This window comes from Canis lupus, chromosome 17 (genome assembly GCF_011100685.1).
Source record: "Canis lupus familiaris isolate Mischka breed German Shepherd chromosome 17, alternate assembly UU_Cfam_GSD_1.0, whole genome shotgun sequence".
Taxonomy (NCBI): Eukaryota; Metazoa; Chordata; class Mammalia; order Carnivora; family Canidae; genus Canis; species Canis lupus.
In genome coordinates, this window is record NC_049238.1 from 32,205,728 (window position 1) to 32,231,998 (window position 26,271).

At 40.9% G+C, this 26,271-nt stretch overlaps 1 protein-coding gene across 1 annotated transcript in view; it reads right to left on the reverse strand.

Moving 5' to 3' along the window:
* Window positions 1-26,271, reverse strand: part of SLC8A1 (solute carrier family 8 member A1) — a 299,968-nt gene that overhangs the window by 34,464 nt on the left and 239,233 nt on the right. The window contains 6 exon segments of the mRNA NM_001304962.1: window positions 12,777-12,876; window positions 16,991-17,121; window positions 21,409-21,477; window positions 25,522-25,536; window positions 25,649-25,666; window positions 26,100-26,120. Of these exon segments, the coding sequence (NP_001291891.1) occupies window positions 12,777-12,876; window positions 16,991-17,121; window positions 21,409-21,477; window positions 25,522-25,536; window positions 25,649-25,666; window positions 26,100-26,120 (354 nt within the window).

The window sequence follows — 26,271 nt, forward strand, 5'->3', positions numbered from 1 at the left end:
CAACAAACAGCTCAATGTTATGTCCTAGGAAAGGGTTGAAATTTATATAAGGTTAGATGTATACCAAAGCCTACCCCACATGCAAAGGAGCATAAAGGCTGCTGTGATCAAGCTAAGAGTTCAGGTTCACTTCCTGAGCGCTTACCCTCATGTTCATGAATAAATATATACGTCCCACCTAATCTTCATCCCCTAGCACACTGCTCAAGTAGGTATTATTTTTTCCATTTTCAAGATGAAACCAAGACTCGAAGAGTTTAAAGTGACTTGCTTATGAGATCTAACCCCTTTCCACCACTTCACTGAAATTACTTGACCCACTGTTTCCACAGAAAAAATTCTCTGTGGTTTGTCTAGCAGAAAGCCATTCTGATAAAATCTAAGCTCATCTGGCATTGATTTATGGAAAACTTGAATTAGAAAATAACTACCCTTTTTTCTGAGAGAGAGAGAGAGAGAGAGATCATGAGGGGAGTGGCAAAAAGAGAGAGAGACTCTCAAGCAGACTCCATGCTGAGTGTGGAGCCAAATTTGGGGCTTGATCTCATGACCCTGAGATCATGTCCTGAGTCAGACACTCAACCAACTGAGCCACCCAGGCACCCCAAATAATTACCCTTCTTAAAATAATCCTCTGCATACATCATTTTAAAAAAGATTTATTTATTTGACAGCAAGAGTGCATGTATGAGTTGGGGGGAGGGGTAGAGGCAGAGAAGAGAATCTTTAGAAGACTCCCTGCTGACTGTGGAGCCCCATTCAGGGCCTGATCTCATGACTCTGAGATCATGACCCGAGCCAAAATCAAGAGCTGGATGCTTAAATGACTGGGCTACCCAGGCGCCCCCATATATATCATGTATAAAATACTGAATGCTCTTTCAGGGAATGAATGGATGGCTCTAGTTTCTGTTTTCCTAAGAGTCTGATTTTCTTTTCATCTTGGGAAAATCCTCTATGGGTGGTTTATATGGGTTCTGTTGAGAAGTGGGATCCTTTTCATTCTGGTGGCTCACATCTACCTCTCTGCGTAGCAAACAGAAGGAATCGGCACTTCAACAACTGCTCTCCACCCCCAGCACCCCTGCTCCTTGCCTGCCTTCCTGGTCTGATGACCACTTGACAAGACTTTGTTCTGATCCTGAAGTTTGTGAGTTGATTTACTGGCAAAGTGGCAATGTAAGTTGAGCATCTAAAACTCTGATCATGGGCTTTGGTTTCCACAATACAGAGTGATTGCAATTACTCGGCACTCCTCATCCGCTTGCCTGCATTTCCTTCTCTCTGTTGTGATTTTCAGTGAGTCCCTAGTAAACTGGCCTGCCGTGGACACCAAAGGGACTTCAGTGATTTTCATGTTCTTGGGCACTTCACAGATGCTACATGTGCTTTGGTTTCTTCTCCTGGAAACTGAGGATAGTCATTACTAACATACTCCCTAGTGCTGAAGATAAATAAGATTTTTAAGAGAAGTTGTATGTTTTATATGTAGTAGAATCTGTCTTGGGTGGGGCAATCAGCTCATTCAAACACAGCATCTTCTTTCCCTCCCTGCTCATGTACGCTTGTCTTAGAGGGAGGCTGGCTACAGTGGATGCCAACAATCAAGTTTGTCTGCCAGTCTCATAAATAACAACCCTGAATGGAGCTGTTGTGATGGCTTTCTTCAATATAAACCATCTGAAAAATATCTCTTTCCCTCTCATTATCTGTAAGTCTATGGTCTGTTTTTCTTATCTGGCTAAAGCAAGGAAACAAATGTTATTAAGCTTAGAGGTCAGAGCTCTAAAAATATTTTAAGTCACTGTTTTGCACCACATGCCCAGGCTGAACTCCTCACCTGGACCAGTTATCTGCAGTAAATCTTTAAAGGGAATAGAGTGGTTGAAAGAATGACTTTAATTTGTACCATTCTTTTTTTTTTCAGTGAATATTTAGTAATAATTTATGTGTCAGGCACAGTTCTAGGCATTGGAAATGTAGGCAAATAACACTGCATAGAACTTCCATTCTGTCCAGGAGAGAGAGATAGCAATCAAGTAAAACAAATGAACAAACATGGTGGTTTCAGATACTGATATGGGCTATGAAAACAGTGAAGTCAAGTAGTGTACTTATGACTGGGTAGTTGAGAAACTCCTCTGAGGAGATTACTTGTGAGCTGAGACCTTAATGGTGAGAACATCCAGACAGAGGGAAAGTCTTCCTTGGGTTGGGTTGGGGCTTGTGCAAAGGCCCTGAAGTAAGAGCATAGTATGAAGAGTAAGAGTACACCTATGGCTCACAGGCATTAAACTCGGGGAGGCACAAGTGTGACAAGATGGAAGGAGGATTGAGCTTGGGATCAGAACCTGTAGATTCTGTTTCCCTATCTTATAAATGGGTTCATGAATACCTGCTGCACAAAGTTGCCATGATGGGTTCATGAATGCACAGGTCCACCAATGGTACAACTGTTTACTCATTCAGTGCTGCTAAGTAGTTGGCTCAGGAAAGTTTTGGTCTTTGCTTTGCCGAATCCCAAGACATCATGTCATCAAGAAGCTCGGAGGTTCTTAGGTAAGATCAAGGGACAGGCATGGATGGAATAAGCACTAAGGTGTGGGTTCTACAAACACCAGCTCAAAAAAACAAAACAAAACAAAAAAAAAAAAAACAAAAAAACAACTAAAAGAGACTAATGCCATAAAGTTTGGCAAGAACCAAGAATTCTAAAACAGGTTCTGTGTGACCTTGGATAAGACACTCTCCCTCTCTGGTCTCAGTCTCTTGTTTATTAAAATAAGGGGAAGCTGGACTAGCTCTGGTTTTGCTCTGTGCTGGATTCTGGGCTAAGATGCTCCAACAGGACAAAAGACACAACACCCAGCCAGACATGTTCAGGCAACTCAAGGCAGGAGAAATAAATAGGGTAGGGGTTAGGGTTGGTATCAAAACCTGTTGGCTTATGTAAGTGGCTTTTAGTTGCAGGAATCAGCATGGCAAGATCTTTCTCAAGAGAACAGACTGAACAGCAAGAATGAATGCTGCAAGTCACCTTTAGGAGGCTCCCCTCTGCCTTGGGATGTGTGTATGTGGTGGGGGTGGCTATGTTTTCTCTTCCTTCCACCTCTTTGGATTATGATAAAAGGTTTCCCCCACTGTAAACAGTGTACAAAGGCTCCAGCCTAGGGATGAAGAGCCCTCCCTACCCCGTGCCTCGTGCATTGATTTGTAAGCAACCATTAAAACTGTATTCACAGCGCAGCAGCCAATGCCAGCTAAAGAGCTACTGGATCCAGTGATGGCGCATTGTTTGCAGCGCTGAGCTGCTGTCTCCACACAAAAGCTGCATCAGAGACGTGACTTGAGGCTTACAAATGAGAGCGCTGAATCATTCTGGAGCCCTTCGGTGCATGTTTTCCTCAAGATTTTGTAATAAGCAATTTAAGAGAAAAACAGCTCAACAAGCCAATATTATTTTCGGAAATATCGGCTATAGCGTATCCAAGGGCCAGAAGATAATTGCTCCTTTCTCCCACCCTCTTGTGCTCCCATCCCTGTGTCCCTGGCCTGCCTCCTACTGAAACAGAGTTGAAGCTCCCTGATTATCCTGCTACCACTGACATTTTTAAGTTAATAGATATTCCAGATTTGCTTTGCCTACCTACCAATATGGCCCCAATAGTTTTCTCTCTGGAACTTACTATACTTACTTACTTACTTTTTTCCTCACGCCCTCTGCTTTTCTTCTTTTTCAGTTAGGATCATGATTATCAGCTAAATAGTAAAATTTCACTATGAAAACTGATAGATAAGGCCATTTTTAAATAAAGATTAGCATATCTGATTTGCATTTATGAGGATAGTATTTTAGGTGTACAAATACATGCATCTGAGTATCTGCATGTCCTCTGTAAAGGGTATTTATTCTAGATGAATTACACATGTCTGAAACTTTTGGAAAGGTGGCATGTGTCTATGTAAGAGCATGCATGTATCTATACAAATTTTCTTCTAGATCATATGTAGCTGTATGATGTAGTGAAAACAGGCTTTTTAATCCAGTTACATGGGGACTGAATAACATTGATTCACACATAAATTCATTCATTCTTTTCCCATAAATACTTATCATTGCTGGACACTGTCCTAAATGCTAGGGAAATAATAGTGAATGGGACAGATTTGCCGTGATTTAAAACAACAACAAAAAAATGATTTTAATTTAGATTCTTACTACTTCTAAGAGGACTTGGATCTGTACCTGCTAATAGAGCATAATATATTTTAAGATAAAATGAGATACTGATGTCTGAAGGAAGCGAAAATAAAGGATGCTTTCAGTCATCTGAAATGAGTGAATTTTGACCACTTGGGGAAAAAAATAGAATAGGCTTTCTGATGGCCAAAGCAAATAAAAAAGCATTGAATTATACACTTATGATTTTCTAACTGCAGAAGTGATAAAAATTAATTTGTTGGAAAAACTTCTTTAAACTAAAGTAGGAATTTACTGCTTTTTCTTTATAGTGAGTGACATTATGAATAATTATTCTAACTCTAAGGAAAGATAAAATAACACTATTCAAAAATTATCTTTTAAAGATAAAAATCAAAGCTGTAACAAAATTATAATCCAGTGAAGGCAGTTTTGAAAAGGGCTCTGATAAAAAGTTAAAGAAGCTTTACCTCCTTAATATCTTCTTCAAAGCAAGGAAGAACAGCTACTAAATTTAGTTAATGTGACCATCAGACCGAGTATCGTAAGCATTAGATGTCTTAAATGAGCTTTAGCTGAGTTGGTGTAATTACCCAATTTATCTAACGGGTACTGTAAGGCAGATAGTCCACTTGATTAAAGTCAGAGCCCTAAATTTCAAGCAGCAGGACCAGGGAAAGCAAGTTGACATTTATTGCTGAAAATGAAGGGTCCTTCAGAGGATCCTTCAGTATTTCCATGTTCCAGAGACAGAGGTCACCTATACCAATCCCCCAACCTCACAGGTGAAGTTAGAGGACTTGTTTAGAGCTATCCAACTAGTTGGTGGGTCTTTGACCACTTGAACTTAAGTCTTCAGAGAAGCCAAAGATTCCAACCTACAACTTTTACATGAAATGCTTTGTCACCCATGGAATATGCACTATCACAACAAATAAGAGTATTTTAGCTATATACTAGAAAAAGGAATGAAAGCCAAGTTGGATGACACAGTGTTGTTCACATCTCCTGTTAGAGTTTAAAATAACTGCTATTCCTATTAACGCAAGCAGGCTAGTGCTCAGAGCATGAGAAACCTACCAGAATAACTAATCATACTATTAGGATTAATTGGACAGTGAGGTAGTCAGGGCCAGGGTCCCCAACAAGAAAATATGGAGTCAGGACAGCTAAAAGAAAACAGCACTGACATCCTGTTTTGCAGCTTAGCTAGGACTTCCCTGACCTTCTGCTTTGCAGCCTTTGCAGAAATGACTTCTGCAAAACATCCTAAAAAAAGACAATGAACCACAAAAGCATCTGTCAATATCACAGGCAGAAGCAGTGAAGACCTAAACCCCCCGATGTCAGCAAAAAAGACCATCAGCACGTGGATATAACCTAATAAGTAGGCAGCTATGGGACCAAAGCCCTGATTGGCATGACTCAGTACACCCTGACTGCTTAAGAGAGTTCTACAAAAGAGCTCACAACTTAGAAACTCTGGGGGCAAGCCACTCGGGCCCCCCTCCCTCTCCAGGGGCTTTATGCTTTTGGTTAATAAACTTTTCTTTGCTGCCCACTGTTCTTCATCTGGTCTGCCTCTTCATTCTTTGAACACACAGATCCTGTAACAATACCACTAGGAAACACAGTAGGAGCTAAAAAAAAAAAAAAAGAAGAAGGTGGGCATTGATCCTGTTTGGTGTCCAAAGACCTGACATGATTTCTAGCGGTAGATATAAATACAGTTCTAAGATCGCAAAAAGAATTTGGAAGTGTTGCTGGGTCCTTTATGATGGGATTAAACTTGCAGTACTAATGCTGTCCACTTTCCACAATTGGTTTTCTTTCTGGTCCTTCTATACTTCAGTACTTTCACACTCATTTCCAAACCCTTCACTTCACCATGTGTAACTGAGAGTAAAGGGTTCATCAACATGGTCCCTTTTTCCTACATTGACTCATTGAAATCTGGCCACTTAAGACCTGAATTAAAATTGTAGAAGGGACATCCAGGGTTTTGCTAATAGCTTACCGGTGTTAGACTCACAATGATGGGGCTTCCTAGTCTAGCTGGCCACTTGCTCGTTGTGTGACCCTAACTAGATATGTTTACATAAGCACCCTGGGCCTCAGAATTGTAAACTCAGGAAAAAAACATTACTTACCTTAGGGTATAGCTGTGAGGAATAGAAATAATATAAATAGAGCATTGGCCAGGTAGAGACAGTCAATGAATTCTAATATTATTTAAACAGAACATGAACCATAATTTCATGCATAGGTCTTTGATAGACTTTCTTTTAAGGCCATTGTACCTATTTCTCATAAAACCAGCACCTTTGTCCTTGAAATGAAAAAGTCAGCTTATGATTTTTAGATAAACGATAATTAAAAATCTGTATAGTCACACAAGAAGCAGGGAAAAATGAAAACTCCCAGTCTCCACTCCAGCACATTCTCCCTCCACTTTACTTGTCTGCCTTCCCTTTCCCTCCCTCCCTCCCTCCCTCCCTCCCTCCCTTCCTCCCTTCCTTCTTTCCTTCCTTCCTTCCTTCCTTCCTTCCTTCCTTCCTTCCTTCCTTCCTTCCTTCCTTCCTTCCTACCTTCTTCCCTTTCCTTCTTGTCTTATAATTATGTTGAGGCTGTGCCAAACTTGACCCAGCAGCCTTTTTCCTAACTGCTTAAATGGCGCTTTCAAATGTCCCAGGGTTAACACATTAAGTAATGAGAGTATCTCCTTTGTAATGATGTTCAATAATAATAGAAGAGAGGCTAGGAAGATTCTTCCTTAGACTAGGTTGCGTGGCAATCCGGTGAAACTCATTGGAAGCACCATTTTTATTACTCATTTAGGCTTACAGAGTGGGTCCATCTTCAGGCTGACAGTATTTTCAAATGAATTGATGTCTGGGGCCCCATAGACTTGACAGTTTCTGCTATTCAATAATTCAATTTAATTGATGGCACCTATTTCTCCACATAGCATGCATGGATGATGAGCTGATGACAGAAGCATCCCCAAACTGAACTAGTCTCTAAATTGATTTGGTAGGCTGAGGAAAACATGCCCTCATTATGTAGCTGAAGTCGGGTCTCTGGCTGTAATCTACTGTGAAGCAGAGTGAGGGTGGACAGGCCAGCTGCACTTACCAGCCTGGCCTAGTGTTGAATGTTTGCCCTTCTACTGTGGAGGATTTTGCAGGCATTTCTGATTTCCAGTTAAGGAGCAGGAAGAAAATTAGGCACTTTTAAAGCAACCTCTCACTTGTTTTTGAAACCACACTTTGAGTTTCTTTGAGGCTACACTTTGAAAACTCTCTTTCCATCCCTTTCCTTCTAGAATAGATGTGGACTGCATTCTGTTATTGGGCTAGAAATACCTAACTTAAGCAAGGTGGGTCGGTGGGAAGAATATTGGTTTCCATGTCCAAATCAGGTAGGCTGTGACGCACAGCATCATCAAGGATGCTGTGAAGCATTGGCCACTGACAGAACTCCCCAGTTTTGGGACACCCGGGTGGCTCAGCATTTTGACTGTCTGCCTTTGGCTCAGGGTGTGATCCCGCAGTCCTGGGATCGAGTCCCGCATCAGGTTCCCTGTGGAGAGCTTGCTTGTCCCTCTGCCTGTCTCTGCCTCTCTCTCTCTGTGTCTCTCATGAATAAATAAATAAATCTTTAAAAAAAAATCCTTAGTGCTGGTAAAATTATCAGGTAAAAGAGAGGGCAGCGTGTTGACTTTCTTTAGAGAATATCACAAATTATGAGGCAGGAGAAGACTATAGATGCATCAGGCAAACAAAAGCACCCATTTGTTCTTTAAGGGAACTAGCGGGTATTCTCTGTGGGGGACTATGAGCAAGGCTTCAGGAGACTTAACGACTATTAAAGGAAAAAAAAAAACACTTCCTACTGTCAGCTGTGGCTCGGTTGTCCAAAGGATGAAGAGACATGCTCTATATGAGATACCTGTGCATGTCTCAGTGCCTGTCTTGTGTGTATCTGAGTGTGCACACTTCTGTCTGGGTCTGTGTGTCTCTGTGTATTCATGCGTGTTTGCATGCACACACATGCGTGTCTGTGTATCAGAGTATGTGTGTATCCGTGTGCTCATCCCTGCATGTCCATGTGTGTATGCACAGGCACGTACTCAGCCCCCAGGTATAGCAAGTGAGTGCACTCTTCACATTGGGTAGGATTCTGGGCCAATTTGCACTGCCATTTACCAGCTTTGCTTCTTGGGCAAGTAATGTTTTTCTGATTCTCTGTTGTTTTTTTTTTTTACCTATAAAATGGTGTGTGTTACTCTTACTACAAAAGGGAAAAGCAGTGTTTTTAGTCACTTAATCATTTTAGTTAATTAAACTGAATCGACTATATTCACACAAAATTTGATTATCTTTTATTGTAGAATCTTCAACGAGATTTGCCTCGCAAACAGCCAGTTGTGGTATCTAAATGTATAGACAGCCCTCATGAAATTATGAATTGCCTTAATTAATCCTTACAGCAGCTCCATGTGTGAGGAGAAATTATCTCCTTTACATTCAAGGGAACAGAGACTTAGAGGGCAGGTGATCTGCCCTGAGTCACCCAGGGAATTTCTGGAGGTCTGACACAAATTCACATTGGACTCCAAAGCCAGGCTTGCAACCATTCTCCTTCACCCAACCATGGCCCAAGACTGTTGTGAAGAACAATAATAGGGTGGTTGTGGAATTGGCAGCATTGACATCTGGTTCTCTTTACCCAGATAATGTTTGCCCTCTTCCTTGACAAATCTGTTTCTTCTCTATATCTCAGCTGGTACGCAATTTCTTAAGGTCATCCCTCCATTCTGCTTGGCTGGAGATGCGAGGAAGAAAGATTTCTTCTTCCAGTGCCTGGGTGGCTCAGTCAGGTGAGCATCCTACTCTTAGTTTTGGCTCAGGTCATGATCTCGGGGTCATAGAATCGAAGCCCTGCATTGGGCACTGCTCTCAGTGTGGAGTCTGCTTGAAGTCTCTCTCCCTCTCCCTCTCTCTGTCCCTCACCTGTTCCTGCACGTGTCTGTGAACACATGCTTTCTCTCCTAAAATAAATAAATCTTAAAAAAAAAAAAAAAGAGGACTTGGGGAAAATTCAAACTGGACATGTAGTGAATGGTAGCTTCACTTCTAAGTGCATCTGCTGACACATCTTAGAAGTACCTGATGGTACTGGACTTGCCTAGCAAGCATCTGACAGCCACTTAACTTGCTGCGCGCCATTTCTCTTGGAATTCCACCCAGGAGGCAACAGAAGGAGAGCTGCAGGGACATGACTGTTGAATTCCTACCTAATCTCTGGAGTCTCATGAATTTTGAACTCTTCAAATGTTAGACCCTAAGAACTTAGTTCTCAGAAACGATAGGGTCATAGGAGGCCCAGATACTGAGCAGGAAAAGTAGGGAAACAAAAAGACTGCCAGGAGTTACCTTGAAACTAAATTTAATATAATTAGTGAGAAACAGAGGCAAAATCCTATTTCCAAAATTATTATTTTAGTTTAGCAAGATATATAGACTCAATTTTGCACAGAAAATTGCATAGGAAAAAGCCTCTCAGAAGAGCTGTTTAAAAGGAATTTAATATTTTTAATAAGGCAAATGGTTCTGATTTTCAACTCTTTAGCCATGAAATTTCAAAATCCAATGAAAGTCTGTTTTCAATAAATGCTGCTTTACAAATTTTATTGTCCATTTAACAAGTGAAGAATATTAACATTCTTTAGACACTTAAATTTAATCAAAATGACAAACATTGAGCTTTCTAACTGCCCTTCATGTAATTCAGTGCCTATAAAATATGGGTTTGCTTTTCTGATATTTTGTCTCCAAATTGTAAATAAGGTCAATTTACCCAGCAGCCTGCAAATTTCTGAGCAATTTTGTGTTATTCCCAAGCAGTCATTTAGAAACATAAAACACAATTTACTGCATGACAAATAAGAACACTTGAGAGGTTTTACATCGCATTCATTAACAGCAGTTCTTCAAAGGATTTGGGCAGGAACTTGTCCCATCCAGAGTGCTGAAACCATGGCACCAAGAAAGGTGACAAGACCAGAGTCCCTCAAGAAGACAGAGGTGGGGGGCAATTTCCCTCATTTGAAACCTCTCTCTCTTAAGAGAGGTAGACAGCCCATTGGACTGGTATTTGGTAGCCGGGGCTCTGAGCACTGTTCCAAAGCTATGACTGCCTCGCCGATGCTCAGATGCTACAAGAAAAGGATAATCCTAATACCTATGAGATACAATTTGGAGAGGATTTAATTCAACATTATATATGAAAATGTTTGCAAACCCAAATCTGCCCCCTTTAAAGTAAAGAAGTACTAGCATCTTTATAATTGTTTCATTCTATATCAATTCTGATCAGGATCACAACTTTGGACTTGTGCACGGCATAATCTCTCTCAGTGTTGAAGGCTGCCCTTTGCTACTGCCAAAGAGTGGCCATAAAATGTTTGCTCTGGTCCCTGAGAGTTACGAGAACATGTGAATAAATCAATACAAACCCACGCCACTGCGAGAAAAGAAAATGTGCCATCAACGTGTCTGTTGATAGCATCTGTTGGCCACAGTCCATTGCAGCCCCTACATATACTTCTTGTCTCTCTCCATGACTTAGTTGTTTTCTACAACAAGCTCACCATCATGCATACACTTTATTTTCTTATTTGCTTTGTTTACTATCTCCTTCACTGGAATATAAGCTCCATATGGGGAGGGATGTTTGTCTGTGTCACACACTGTGGTATCTCTTCCCCCAAGAACAGTGATTGACATGTAGAAACATGAATTAATTATATCCAGCTTGTGACCATTATATAAATACTCGCATATCTGCAGCCAGAGGAAACCCAGGAACCGTTGAGAATGGTTCATTAAAGTTTATGTTGTTTTTAATGTTTTTAATGTTCTGATTCTGATATATATTAAAGCCCATAAAACAATTGTATTATTTTTAATGTTTTCAATTGGCCTTGTCAGCAGTTTCTTATTCAAGCTATTTTTGTCCTTTTAGTTTTTATTCCTGTGAAGATGGAGTAGAGCTCGTGTCTCAAAAACTAATGTTGGATTTATAGAAAAACAAAAGCCATAAGGTAGGAGTGCTGTAGACTGTTTGTGCCCCCCCTCAAACCCACCCCCAAATTCATATGTTGAAACCTAATCCTCAGTATGATGGTATTAGGAGGTAGGGTCTTTAGGGGGTGATTAGGCCATGAGGGGAAAGCCCTGTGAATGAGACCTCAGAGAGCCCTCTTGCTCATTTTTCCATGTGAAGATACAGTAAGAAGACAGCTGTTGTCTCTGAACCAGGAGGCGGGCTCTCACCAGATACCAAATCTGTCAGTGTCTTCATCTTGGATTTTCCATCCTCTTGAACTGTGAGCTTGTTTATATACCACCCATTCTCTGGTATTTTGTAATGGCAGGCCAAAGGGACTAAAGACAGGGGGTTATCCCCTCCCCTAAGTAGAATTGGCATGTAAATTCTAAATCTGCTCTCCAAGCAATTTCCCACCACTTAATGTGCATAAATTTCCTTTGTATACTCAATTTCAAGAAACTAAAGTATGATTATAAATAGCACTCATAATAAAAAGGCACAAACATTTTACCACCCTCTGTTCCCACAGCACTTCAGGGATTTGTCAAATTATTCTGGGGCAGATTGGAAAGAGGGGGGTTGTGTTAGAAGTCATGGCTCAACTGCCAGTGATGCTGGTTACATACTTGACAGTAGGAATCACTATTTTAAAAATTCTAGTTTTGTTCATTAGCTGCAATAGTAGAAGATGAACCTTTGGGGACTGTTAAAGAGAAAGAACCAGTATAGATGGAGCAGAAGAATTGGGGGGCAGGGGAGCCCATAATGGTGCTGCTTTCATGCATCTTGGGGAAGGACCTTCCTCTGTCTTTATAAAATCATACAGGCAGTGGATATGGTATGACAATCAAGGGAAAAGATACTTCCTTCTATATTTAATTCTCTCAGGTCTCTGACTCCCTGAGTTTGAAAACAACTTCATTTTTGTAAGATTTTCCTAAATAAGACTCTGTACTTTGCTTATACAGGAAGAAACAGAATGTGATTCTATTTCCACTTCTAAGAGCCACTGGAAACGCTTATTTGTTAGATGTTGCTGAAAAGAGCGTAAAATGATACAGATGGCAGTGGTGAAGTGTCTTAACGTCACCTTATCCCACCTATGATTTTGCTGCTTCCTTTGTGACCTTCACTTGGCCACTTCTCCTGCTTTCAGGGGATTTTCCAGACAAAGCCTCATGATTGGCTGTGAGTTAGAGACACACAAGTCTTTAAATTTATCTGGTCTATTTCCAGAAAGACACAGTGTAGATGGAGAAGAATGCCAGGTTTAAGACACTTGCTTCATCGAGACAGTCTAAATCAGTCTCAGAAATGCGCAGGTATGCTACAAGTACATTTAACTCTTTTAATTTTACCCTGAAAGTTTTTCGGTGCTTTGATCCAGACCAAGTGGTCACAGTAGGAAAAGCAAGCTCAGCTTGGACCGTTGTAATTCATAGCAGAGAAAGGCACTCACCAGCACTGACGGTGATGGCTTCAATAAACTGCTCTCTCCAGCTGTTTGTCCCAACCACAAGGGCTAAGTTTGTCTTCTTAATAAGTTTGTCCACGGTACTCTAGAATGGTTGGAAAGAATAAGATGATAACTGCTGGGTTGGTTAAAGCCTCAGGAAATCTAAGACCTTGTTGATTTTGAAACCTCAGAGTTATACAAAGGATAGTGGATGTTAGGCTTGGAACAACAGTATTGACATCAAACAGTGTCACGATTATGCAAACAAGTACAGTCCTTGCTTGGAACCATTCTGAAATAGAAATTTCTTCATAGCAAATATGAGCCTCCTCTCCTGCCTGATGGCCAAGGAAGAATGGCCTCAGTGTTTAAAATAGCAGATGTTGCAAAAGCGCATCCCTTCCCCTTGAATGCTTTATGAACTTGTTTCTCTGTTGACTTCACCTATAGGGTGCTGCCTACAACTGAATTAATGTATGACCTGCTCAGCATTACATATCTCTGAATAGCTGGAATTGGCAGAGAGATTATGGAACTAAAGACTATTATTATCGTACTTTTGTTTGTCAATGAAATGCGGCCAGATAGCAAAGCCCCAAGATCGCTGCTGCATGAGCATCAATAAATAGATTTTTCTTTGGCTCCTGATTTTGTCAGCCTGGCAGCTCTTAGAGAATTGACTCTAACTGTACTTCTGTCGCAAACAAGAAAAGGTTAATTCATATGGTTTAGGCAACATTGCAATTGATGTTGCACTGAATTTCCCCGTGCTTTGCTTTACTTTTCTCTTTAGACATTTTTTTCCTCTTAGATTTTTTTTAAGCACTTTTTTTTTTATACAATTAGCACACTCTAGCTTTCTAAATGTCAGTTAAGGTAACAATAGAACAGCCAAACGTTCACAGGCAAACTAAGCAAGCAGATGTACCCAAAGCACTACCACACGTCATAGCAACTACAGGGAGAAGGGTCACTTCCAGGACGTAAGGCTGCTCTCCCCAAAGAAACTACCACATGGACTAGTCTACCACATGTCCACACTTACTGTCAGAGCATCCTCGAATTCCCACTAATTGCAAAGAGGCAGAAAACACACATTATTTTTCTTAGGCCAAAATCCGTACATGTTTAATGCAATGTACCTGAATTGACTATGGTTTGGGAGGGAGCAAGTTATCAGCAAACTGGGAGGAAGGAAAATGTGATCTGAGCAGCCTGTACAGAAGTCTAAAGCTCCATCAGAATGTCAAGTGCATTCATTCCACAAGCATCATCTGAACATTGAGATGATAATAAACATGAAAGGGCCCATCTCCAGCTGGCCCACTCTGTACCTTCAACAACATTCTCTGCTAGGTTGTTCCCTTAGGGTGGTGACCTTTTCTGCCCCTAGCCTCGTGTCTTGTCCTGCCAGTGGCCCTGATAACAGCTATACCTGTCACTGCTCTTGGCCACAGTAACTTGAAGCACATGACAAGCATGTCTTTTTCCTCTGGACTCAGCCCCATTTTATTGAGCCCTCTGAATACCTTGGCTGATGCCAACTCAAAGTTCTGTGTAGAATGTTGCATGAAATGACCTTGATTTTTCCTAAATGTAATGGAAACGTGGAACAGGTCTCCCCAAAAGAGCCCTCTGTTCTGATGCCAAGGCAGATAATCCCAACACCTGGCAAATACACAATAAAGAGACAAACTGCTGTAAGAGTTACACAGACGTGCCTCAAGGAATATCTCTAAAGAGCAAAGTTTTAAAATAAATGAAAGTTAAAATTTATGTGTACAAAAAGCCCAGGGTAGATATAAACTTTGTTCATGTTAACCCTGGGGAACTATGGGACAGCCTGGGTTCTTCCTAGGACTTAATTTGCATACATCTCCTCCCTTGACCTATGGGAGGAGGGGGGACCGAATAAAATGAATTTGAAGTTTGGACACCTGAACTTGGATATGTCCATCTCTATTCACCTCTATTCTCTTTCCTGTAGGCCAGTGATCCACTCTTACTGCCCTAGCCCTGGAAGCGACTATTATAACCTCACCCTTAGCAATGGGTGTTAGGAAAGTCATGCTCTTAGTCAAAACATAGTAAACAGGAAACCAGTGGGTAGGGGCAGAGTTGGACATTGTGAGGTGTCAGATTCTGGTCTTTAATGCAGTTCACAGTTCTGTAAAGCTCTGAACAAGTTCTTTAAAATAGGTATGGTCTAGAAAAAAAGAAATTTCCTAAAAGAATAACAAAATATCAAAATTGATATTTGAGGACATTTCGAGAACATGTTCCCAATTTCCCTTTTGTGTTAATAGTAGCTACTGATGAATTTTGAGGAGATGGGAGGAAATAGTCTATGGGAACTATTCTAGGAAGATAAGAACCCTAAACAGGGATCCCTGGGTGGCGCAGCGGTTTGGCGCCTGCCTTTGGCCCAGGGCGCGATCCTGGAAACCCAGGATCGAGTTCCACATCGGGCTCCCGGTGCATGGAGCCTGCTTCTCCCTCTGCCTGTGTCTCTGCGCCTCTCTCTCTCTCTGTGACTATCATAAATAAATAAAAATTTTAAAAAAATTAAAAAAAAAAGAACCCTAAACAAGTGAACTTATATAAGGAAATTGGGGGACTTTCAAATGTATGGAGCATTGGAGAAAACTTTGGACCCAAGAAAGCCTTGCTGCCTGGAAGACTGTGCCCTGCCATAGCCAACCCAATGCTTCCTGCAGAAAGTTTCTGTGATTGTTACTCTTAGCCATGGGTACATGAAAGGTAAAAGTTGAAAGTTGTCTCATAAGGGAAAGAACACACAGTTATTCCCCACGAGAGCCCTGAGTGGGGGAGGAAGCTCAGATTCTAGGTGAAAAGAAGGTGCATGAGGAAGAGTGAGGTTAGATACATCTGGACAAACTGGTCCATAGGAATGGACAGTCTGAGTTATCTGGTACCCCAGAATCACAGGGAACCTGTGTGAGTATGTGTACGAGTCATATGTGTGCAGTAAGGCTGATTCTAGATCAAACAACAGGTGAGCTCTGACAGTTGGGGTCTGCCTAGAAAGCAGTGGTCACGGTCTTTACCCCTGCTCCTTCTTTCCGTGACAATGAACAAAAGAAACAGTGATTTGTAGCAACCTGAAGGGGAAAGTCTAATTGCATTTTTATCCTTTAAAAAATCCCAGTTTAATTGCAAAAGACATTTTTCTTTCTACCTGTCTCCTATCAGGCACCTCAATTTGTGAACCAATTTTTTAAAATAATTCATGGACCCAGCTAAAAAAAAGGAAATCACTACTATGAAACATCAAGCTAAAAAACACTGAGGTTTCCAAGTTCCTGGCCTGCTCCTCCCTTTTGGGATCCTCATTCTGGTTTTGCAAACAGGAGCAGAGTCTGCTTTTGAAAAATAAGTGAGGGAAGATACATCTACACTCTGGGTTTGTGGTTCTGGAAAACCAGAGAATGATCTTCCTTTCCATGTCCCACTCCAGAACTAAAGTGTGGCTCTCCTGGGGTCTTCCCAGATGTCAGGGCTGTGTGGACTAGGTGGAATGGAAGGTGGGATGGGGTAGAGGGACCAGCTAAGATGGACAGGAAGTTTCACCTCAAAATACTAAGCTCATCCTAAGACCCATCCACTTAGCTTCTGAAAAATGACTCTCATCATCCAGAGAACCAAGAATCAAATTTTATCAGCTCAATTGTAAACTTTCTGGTTATAGGCACTATATACCTTCAGTATGTCGACTGTGCTAATATGGCCCAGGATCTGAAGAGGAGGACTAAATATGAATGAGAACTTGTCAATGGGATGGATATTTTATAGAGATAGCTTACCATCCCTTTCCAATACAAAAGCCTCCTAATTGTCAGCAGTGTAAGTGCTTTGCTTTTGATGAATGTATTTGCTTCTTCAAATAGAACTTGGTTTCCCCCATACATAACAATCTCTCAGAATCTACCTTTGCTTCTTTCTTGCTATCCCCTCAGAGGAAGTCCTCCCTTTGGGGTACCCCTGACCCTGTGTAGTGATGGATCCCACCCGCTGAACCCTGGCTCTGATACCGTTTGGTTTGCAGGGCCTCTTGGTTCCCTGTCAACTTTCCTATTTCAGTTCTGCTCTGAAAAACTTCTCAGTTAATGAGCCAGCCCAGAAATTGCTAACACTATGAGCAGTCTTGGTTTCAAGATGGGCCTAGCCTCCCCTGTGGGCAGTGTTGGTAAGCATACCTTGAATTCATAGGATTCTTCAATGATCACTTCCAGCTTGGTGTGTTCTCCCAGAATGGGCCGCCCCATTTCTGCAATGCGCCTCTCCTCCTCCTCTTTGCTGGTCAGCGGTTGCTTGTCATCATATTCCTCTGTGAAAAGGGAAGGGCAAGACAATTAGCAATGTGCTCAATCTTATTTGGAGATCCCTGGATTCTGCTATAAGAACACCGAGAAGAAAGGAAGCCCTAATGACCTACTCAAAGTCCCTCGGGTGAGATCAGAAGTCTGGAGGGCAGAACTGACCAGAGGCTGGGCATGTCAGGCAGTGCATCACTGTTGACAGCAAGTGGATAGGATGACCCACAATCTGAGCACAAGCCAAAGTGGCAGATCACGAAAGCAACTCATATAGGCATATCATTGAGAAAGACCCTGCCCGCACATGATCTATTCTGAGGGAGTCACCTGGCTGTCTCCTGTGATGCTGGTTCATTTGGCTGTTTGTACACATTCCTTTAGCAGGTGACTGAGGGAACCACAATAAAAAGTACTAGAGTGACTCAAGGGGTGGAGGAATCTGGCCTCCTCCTCTCCACTTTCTAGAAGCAACAGAAAATGCTCCAGGGCCAAAGAGTTGGTGGAAGGGAAATTCTGATCTTAACCAGAGCTCCTGTTGCCAGTGAAGAAGCAAAACATCCATTCCATTTCACTGAGATATCTGTACTTTCAGGCATCCTCTCTGGGGGAAAGTTCAAATTTGTTAAGAAGACCCTGACCACGTTCATCTTAAAGTAAATAGGGAGGGCAAAGGTGATGCCTTTGGGAGTTAATACTACTCACCATATGAGTGTGATTATTTCCAGAACCACCATGTAGCTGACACTCCAGGAGAGGCTAGTGGGTGTTAAGAAAATGTTAATGGACTTGAGAGTCCATTAAGGGCGGGGGGGGGGGGGGGGAAGCTCACAGATGGCTCCTCTTGTTGTGAAGGTCATTAGGATAAATCCCAGACTGAAAAGGCCATGCACATGTGAAGGGCAAACACTATTTCTGTAATCACTCTACCTGCTTACCCTTCAGGCACAGAATGCTGGAACAAGCCAGGTTACTTCCCCTCAGAGTCAAGTCAAGTGTACCTCATCTCGAAGGAAGTAGTATGGGTGGTATGGAAAGACCTCAGTGCTGATACCTTTGCTTCTAGAACTTTCCAGGTAAACTGCCTGCAGTAGGAATCTGTTGACTGAGGAAACATGAGAAGGGGAGGGATTTCTAGCCTACTCTTCTTGCCTTTTGCATGTAGGTATCAGCTCTGTAGGAGTCCACACCTCCCATTCCCTCCAAAGACATGGTTTCCCTTTGCTGAGGACCCTGCTGTGGTGGTTCCATATGATGCTCTAGCAAATTTTGTAGAGAACTGGTTCCAAGGCCAGTTGTTCACTGCTATGGCATGGAGCAGATACGCTAGGGACACTGCTAGCATTTTACATAACCTAGTGTCTAAATAAACCCAAGGCAAAAGTAGAAAGTAGCATATTAATTAATTCTTTAATATGTCCTCAATAGTGTCTTCCTAAAGGAATACTTTAGAATCTGATATTTCTACCCCCAGTTTTCACAGGGCCCCAAAGAAATTAGATGAAGACTAAAAATAAGTGATTTTGGACTGGCCAAAAACTGCTGAAAGTTAGCAGATGCAAAGGAGAGTTGCAATTTTGAATGTAGAAGTTGTAATGCGTTTTATAGTAGGCTTGGGAAGTTATGACCCAAGAGAAGACAAGGGTTCCAACTGGTGTCCACAACATATGTCCTTGAAATTATGTGTGTGTAGTCAAGGAAGTGATAGGCTTAAATTTGTGATTTCCAATCAACCCAGTGCTCAAATCCATCACATTGTGATTCCCACTGCTTTCTGATCCCAGGAAAAGGTTAGTGGTAGTTTCTAAGCAGTATGTTATGTTAGTGTCTGTTCAAAACCTTGGCTGAACATGGATGTCTTAGAGACGTACATCAAATTAAAATTATTTTTCCAGAAGAACACCTGGGCTTATTATTTGAATTGCAAAGCCACTGGGAAAGAATATTTATTTTGGCTTTCTTTTCTATTGTTTATTTATAAATGGTAAGTTGCTTTAAATGGGACTCAAGGCAACTTAGGTAGAAAATCGGGGAGATTACAAAAGAAAGGTGAGGTGGTTGCATTGTTTAATGCCACATTTCACAAAATGAAATTATTTGGAACATGGTATTAGATACATGGACATGGTAGTAAATCAAATCCAATCACAGTGATTAAAAAGGCTATTCCCTTTTAAATCATCTTTCAATCCTTCTGATCAGAAAGAAATGCTTATTTGGTGCCATTATGTCTGTAACTAGTTCATGACATTTGTTCTATGCATATAAAAATCCTTTGTTCATTGTTCACACGGGAAGTGAGGCATAGAGATGGGACAACTTCTAGTGTAGCAAGGTGAGGGCTGAGGGATCAGGGTGGGGAAGCAGCTTGCTCTGCGTAAGGGAGTCCGGGAAGGCTTCAGGAAAGAAAAAATACAGGAAATTCGCGTTGAAACCTGCAGAGAAGCTTACCAGGGGAAGGTGGTGCTAAATTTGGGCAAGAGGTGGTACAGGAAGAAGGGCCTTTCCATGCAGACAGAAGTCAAAGCACAAAGGCATAATGTCACAGAAGGGTCAGGGCTATTTTCACTTAATAAATGTCATGAACATTTAAGACAGAATGATATGCAGCAGAGAGGAGGCAACTGGATAAATCCTATTGTTGCTCTACATGATACTGATAAATTAGTTTCTATGGTACAGATTTTTGATCCTGGCAAAGAGAGCTGGGTCTATTTTTTAAAAAGTGTCCTCTCAGTAGATATCTTTTATTGATTAGGGACATAGTTTAACATCCTATTTTTGGATTGTCTATTATGTTTGTTTCCTTTTCACTTTGTTTTTTGTTTTGTTTTGATTTCCTTTTCACTTTGAATGCTGGAGCAAATACAGTCCATTTTACTCTGGCCAAGCCAGTTTCACCTCCTTATTTATGCCCAGAGACAGCACATTGTGGTTTTAGTTTTGCTTCTAAGACAGAAAATTCGTTCTCTGCCTCTGTCTCTCCACACACATACATGTATACTTTTTAAATTCTCCATATTTTACGGAGAAGTTGATAATAAGTCACATAACATCAGAGTCTTAACCAATACAACTTGAGGATCAAATGGATAATTAATACATTAATACCTACTGTTAAAATCCATATTGACATGACATAAAACTATCCTGTGATAAAACCAGCAGTATAGGACCTTCCTTCTTTTTGAGTAATTGATTTTGCAAATGACAAGTAACAGAAGCTAATAGATATCTGGGATCTCTGAAAAAGCTGCTGCTAATGCTCTCTGGCTCGGCTGCTTTTTGAAGCAGCAGTTCTCTAAGAGGTGAAGGGCTCAGAGTGAGATTCCCTATTAGAAAACAGTACAAGCCACATGCAGGTCTGCACCCGAGGAGCTACTGTTGCTATTCTTTCACATAGTTGCAATCTTTAATCTTAACCAACAATGTCATATTTGGGAAGGGGTACAAGGACAGCACTGGGACAATTTGCTCAAGGTTATTTTAATCCTTCACTTAGATCTGTGCTGACAAGTCTGAAAGTAGAGACCTCTTGACAGTTTTCAGCACCTGATTGGCCTCTCTGGTTAGAGCCTAAAAAGACTGGCCTATTTATTTCTACGAGAATATTCTGTAACAAGTCTGTAGTCAGGTCTGGGTATTATGATTATGGAGTTGGGAAGTGGGATGTGAGGATGAGGAAAGGAGGAAATGTTTCTACCACCATGGCCAGTGATGGCGATGGGGATGACTGAGGAATAAATATCCCTGTCCTCATCCAGACTTAGAGATGACCGGGCTCTCAGCTTACAGTGGATCTGGGATGGTTGTGTGATCCTCTGGTCATCTTGGCAATGTTCCCTTTGGAGAACCTCCACAGATGTACCATCATCTGTGCATATGTGGCTAGCATATTGCCTGGAGGCAAGAAAGGCAGGCTCTAGAAAGAAATACAGCTTGCTTTTAAAGAAACTGCATTATACTTGGAATTAACAACCCATGTTTGAGAAGCAAGATTTGTAAGAAATCTGGATTATATTGAAACTTGAGAAGGAGAGGCCATGGGGGTCAATCTTCTTTGCAGGTCCACATGGCTTCCTCTACCATGCCTCCTGTCTTGCGTGGATAGGTTTGTGTTTTGTTGCTGACTCTCCATATTCGGAGCTTCAGAGAAGCCACTGCATTATTTAGCAATGTTCTAGTTGCGCTGGGGGCCAAGTTGTGTTACTTTAATGTCTAGAGACTTAAAGAACAATCAGAAGGCAGTTAACTTCAAGCTAATCAAACTGGTTTTTCAAGGACCATGATGCAACGAGTACCTGCAATGGTGATTACAGTAGAGGGAATCGGATGTTCTCTAGCATGAACTTTCCGGAAGACAGGTTGGCCTAGCGAAAAGGATAGGCAGAAAATCAGCAGGATGGACTGTGTTGGTTTACCACCAGAGCTTTGTGGAATTAGTAAGCTAAACATCACACCCAGATGCACATATCACAAGCAGTGTTAGTTTGGGGTTTGAGTAGTTAGAGGCCACTCCTATGGAGGCTGCAGAAGTGAGCAAATAAATGGGTCAAGTGTTCTATGAGTCAAACCAGATTATGTGAATGAGCCACATACTCCTTGGGAGGGGATGCAGCTAGATTCCTGCAAGCATCTGAAGTGGAGTATTCTTGTCCTTCAAGTTATTGCTTCTAGAGGCATCATGAAACAACGGAAAGCACTTAGTACAATGACAGGTAACCTGGTTTGGAAGCCTATTGGTGCCAATGACATGGCCTTGAGCAGGCCATTTCCCCAGTTTTCCCACCTGAATGGGGATAGTAGTACCTGCTCCATCAGTATCATAGATTTGTTTGAGGGTTGAGTAACATAGCATCTGGGAACATGCTTATTTATTTCCTGAGCAGTCCGAACAGGAGAATGTTTAATATACTGTAGGTGTTGCAAGGGTATGCTATCATCACAGTAACTGTGGGGGTACTTAGGCCGAGAGTCTTCATTAAACTCCTGGCTCAGCTGGCTGCCAAATCTACCTGCTGCTGGCTTCTATGAAGAGCTACCTAGAACTAAGCTGAGAATTGTGAGACTGGGACTTGGTGCCAACTCTGCCATATGCTTGCCATCTAAATTTGGGGAAAGCATTTCTCTTCTCTGAGACTCAGTTTCCTCAATTGTAAATGAAGCCAAAGTTGAAAAGGATTTGTTCCTCTACCTTAGGTACTGTAGTGATTGAAATGTCTTAAACTCTCAGAATTTTCATACTTTGGCTTTCTTAAACGGCCATGGACCTTGTTAAATCTATATGATGACCATAATATATTTGGGAGAGCAACCTTTAAAGAACTATATTGATTTTTAATTTATAACTTTATGGGGGATCCCTGGGTGGCTCAGTGGTTAAGTGCCTGCCTTCGGCCCAGGGAGTGATCCTGGAGTCCCGGGATTGAGTCCCACATCAGGCTCCCTGCATGGAGCCTGCTTCTCCCTCTGCCTGTGTCTCTGCATCTCTCTCTCTCTCTCTGTCTCTCTGTCTCTCTCTCGTCTCTCATGAATAAATAAATCAAATCTTTAAAAAAATTTAAACTCTATGACTACCTGTTTGGGGAATTAGACAAACAGATTGAACCAGAATACTTAATTTTATTAAACAATCCAAATTAATGGGCTCCAGTTTTCCCCTTTGGGGCCCCCCCTACATGTTTCATTTGACTGGAATTCACACTGATGGCATTCATAGGACATATCTGGACTTTGGATTGCCAACGGGTTAAGATAGAGGTAGGAATAAAGAGATTGAAAGGGAGGACATGAAAGACATCAAATGGCTGTGGACTTAAAGTCAGAGGGCCAGAACCCTAGATGGGTTATGTGGGGGTAGATTGATTAATCACTTTCAACCTTCATTTCCTCCCTATAAGTGAGAACAGTAAAATCTTACTCTGCAAGGCTGAAGATTAAATTATATAATGAATAAGAAATGCTTTACAAACTCTAACAAGCTATAATGTATAGGGGGTTATTATGTTATATGGCTAAAAGGGCAAGGGACAATGAGGTCAGAGGTTCCAACAGGGCCTTTCAACGAGGCAAGGTCTAGGAGCAACACGCAAAGATTTGCAAATTCCAAAATCACCTCCAGCACTTAATGTCCACAACTAATGAAATCTCTGAAATATATTGGGCTGTGGACCAAATGACTTTTTCAATTTCCATATATCCTGCTTCAAATTTAGATTTTCACACTTAGCTGCACAAGACCACATAAAAGCTGCAGGCAGTGTCCAAGGGCTAGATTAATTCTTCTCTATTGCCCCTACATCTCAAAGCCTTGACTTCAAAGCTTCAAATTGACTTCAAAGAAAAGTTCTTTAGACTTAAAGCTGCTTTTCACTGTGTAGACCTAAGTTTTAGAAACTTCCCCAGGGCATCTGTATATATAGAGTGGATCCCAGGCTTTCTGACCTGGACTGGGAGAAGAAGGGTCATACACAGTGAGAAGAACAGGCCAATGTAGAAATTCCCAGAGAGCTTTAGAACATTATCTTGTTCTAACTGTATCAATTTCAAGTGTTGGGAAGAGATGGCAACAATAGAAAAGCTGTTATTTCAAATTGAAGCCATTAAGAAAGAACTTAACGAACTAAGTATATGAAATGATAGAAATATTTGGAGGAAGTGATTCTGTTCTCTCAAATGCAAGATATGTCCACAGCAGGAAATGTTGGACACGACTGGACAGATATTCTAAAACATGATATGAACAGTTTCTGAGAAAATAAAACTAGGATTCTGTTATTACCTAGATACTTAAAAGGGAAGATACTTCAAGTGATGTGGAAGGAAGGCCCTAAAAGCAAAATTCTGACATATTCAATAAGGAAAACAGGAAAATATCTAAATACATCAATGCATTTTAACAAGGCTTTCTATAGCCAAAGATTTTTAGTGAAGATCTCATTATCAGGCTGCATAGTGCTGAAGATGCTGCTAGACACTACAATATTTCTACAATGTTTAGCTTTTTTCTTTCTAATTACTTCAGAAGCCATGAAGGCTGCTTTGCCCAATTTCCACCTCCCTCAAATCTCACAAGGATAACCAACTTATTGGGTGCCAGGAATAGAATATTTCCAAGAAGGCTTCAGTGAGTTAAAATGATGGGATGAGAAAAAGAAGATAACAATTTTTAAAATAAATATAAATTCCTGCATTATGTTTAAAAATAGCATCTTCAGCAGTGCACAATCAGGGAGATTTGACCTGGGAGAGAGCTTCAGCTGGTTCAGATTTTAAAAATCCTCTACTAGGGCTTGTCCTGTTAACATTTTCATCCTTTTCAATTTGCATGTCTCTGAGAGAGTGTGGATCATTTTGCCATTAAATGTGGTGTTGGGAGAGAAACACTGGAGAGAAAAGAGCCCCTGTGAAATTGCTCTTATTCAGAAAGTTCTACTTTGGACAGAAGCATGTTGGAACTACCTAATAATGAATTTACAAGAACAGTGGTTTAATTAACCCTCAACTTCCCTACCACGGCATTTGCAAAAATTGGAATTTTAAGGAGCATTTCCTTCCTTAAATATTTTCGTTCAGCTGATTTCAGAAAAAAATAATTACAGAAGTGATATCTCCACAATATATCAGAAAATGCCGTGGCCATTAGGATGTCTTTAGAGATATCGTCAACCTGCAGCTTCAGACACATTACCCCTGCCATTTGATATTTCTCTCTCTAAATCTGCATAGATGATTCTGAAAGAATGGGAAAATACTTAGTGTCAAAAGAGAGGAAACTGTAAGGAGACACCTCCTTCTGTACACAAGAAAATAACTTTAGAGTTGTACTAAGTATTGTGACTTACACAGGCTGGATACCAGTATGAATTTAAGAGTTTTAAACTTTTTGAGTGGCATCTTGGGTTTGTATAGAGCACTTTGTAATGCACTTCAAGTGCTCATGTTAATAATGCTTGAATTTCCCAAAGGGGCTCAGATTGGTGTCCTGGGATGAGGGGAAGGGACTGCTCTGTTCCCTGTCAACAGCACATCATGTATTATTAGGAGCTGAAGTTTGGGCCATGGAACAGTCCTGGATGTCAGTTGCTAAGTTTCCTTGAGGCCAGCAATTGTCTTATTTAGTCTGGTGCTCTGAAGCATATAGCCGAATATGCCACACATCATCAGTGCTATATGGATATTTACAAATAGACCAGTATCAAAATGTGAACAATTACAGGTTCTCCATACAAATTTGTTTGTACATAAATACAACACACAGTTAATGTGTAAAATGTTAAATGTGTAAAATCAGCAAAAGCACCATGTGCCACAGCTAAATGTTAAGGTAGGTTACGTAAAATGTGGTTTTGGTTTGATTTTTTAAAGGCATTTGGGGGAAATGAAGAACATTTAAAAAAAAAAAACTGTCTTACCATACAGGTATTTTCCTTCATTAAAAGAAAATAAAAAATGAGAAATGATTTTTAAAAATGTAAACAACATATGGCAAAAACAGAAAGCAAAACAAAAATTGACGTCATTAGCTTTAAAAATTCCTACCTGTTATTGTGAAGCCACCTAAAAAAGAAAAAAGAATAAATGTTACAATTTATTTAACTTACATGCTAAATAACAAATACCTGTGACATTGGACTGCCTGACCACCCATCCAAGATACAAAAACTTGCCAGATAATATTTACAATTATGAAAGATCTGAAAATATTCATTCATGATCTAATCACTACTCATTCTTTTAAGATTAATGGGATTTAGTGCACAAATTTAATTCTTGTGCATCCCTGAGCAATCACTGGTTTTTAAAAAAGATTGTATAAACTAAAAATGGAATATAAGCTATCTAACCTACACAAAAATGAGGTAATGGCCCTAAACAACAATCTTGCTAGTAAATCAATAGAAATAAAAGTCAGAAAACTACTGTATCACCTGACATTCATGGAAAATCACCCAGAGAAATGGAAAGGAAATGGAAGAAATGAAATGCTTACCAAGCTCATTCAATAACAGGGCTGTGAAGGAAACAGACAAAGACAACACAGAATAAGAGACCAGATGAATAATGAAAGTAAGAGGAATATCAGCAGAAAGAAATCCAGGCAGATTTGATTCCAGTGGTAGGAAGCCACTGCTAACATGGGTGCATCCCAAGGAAATGTGACA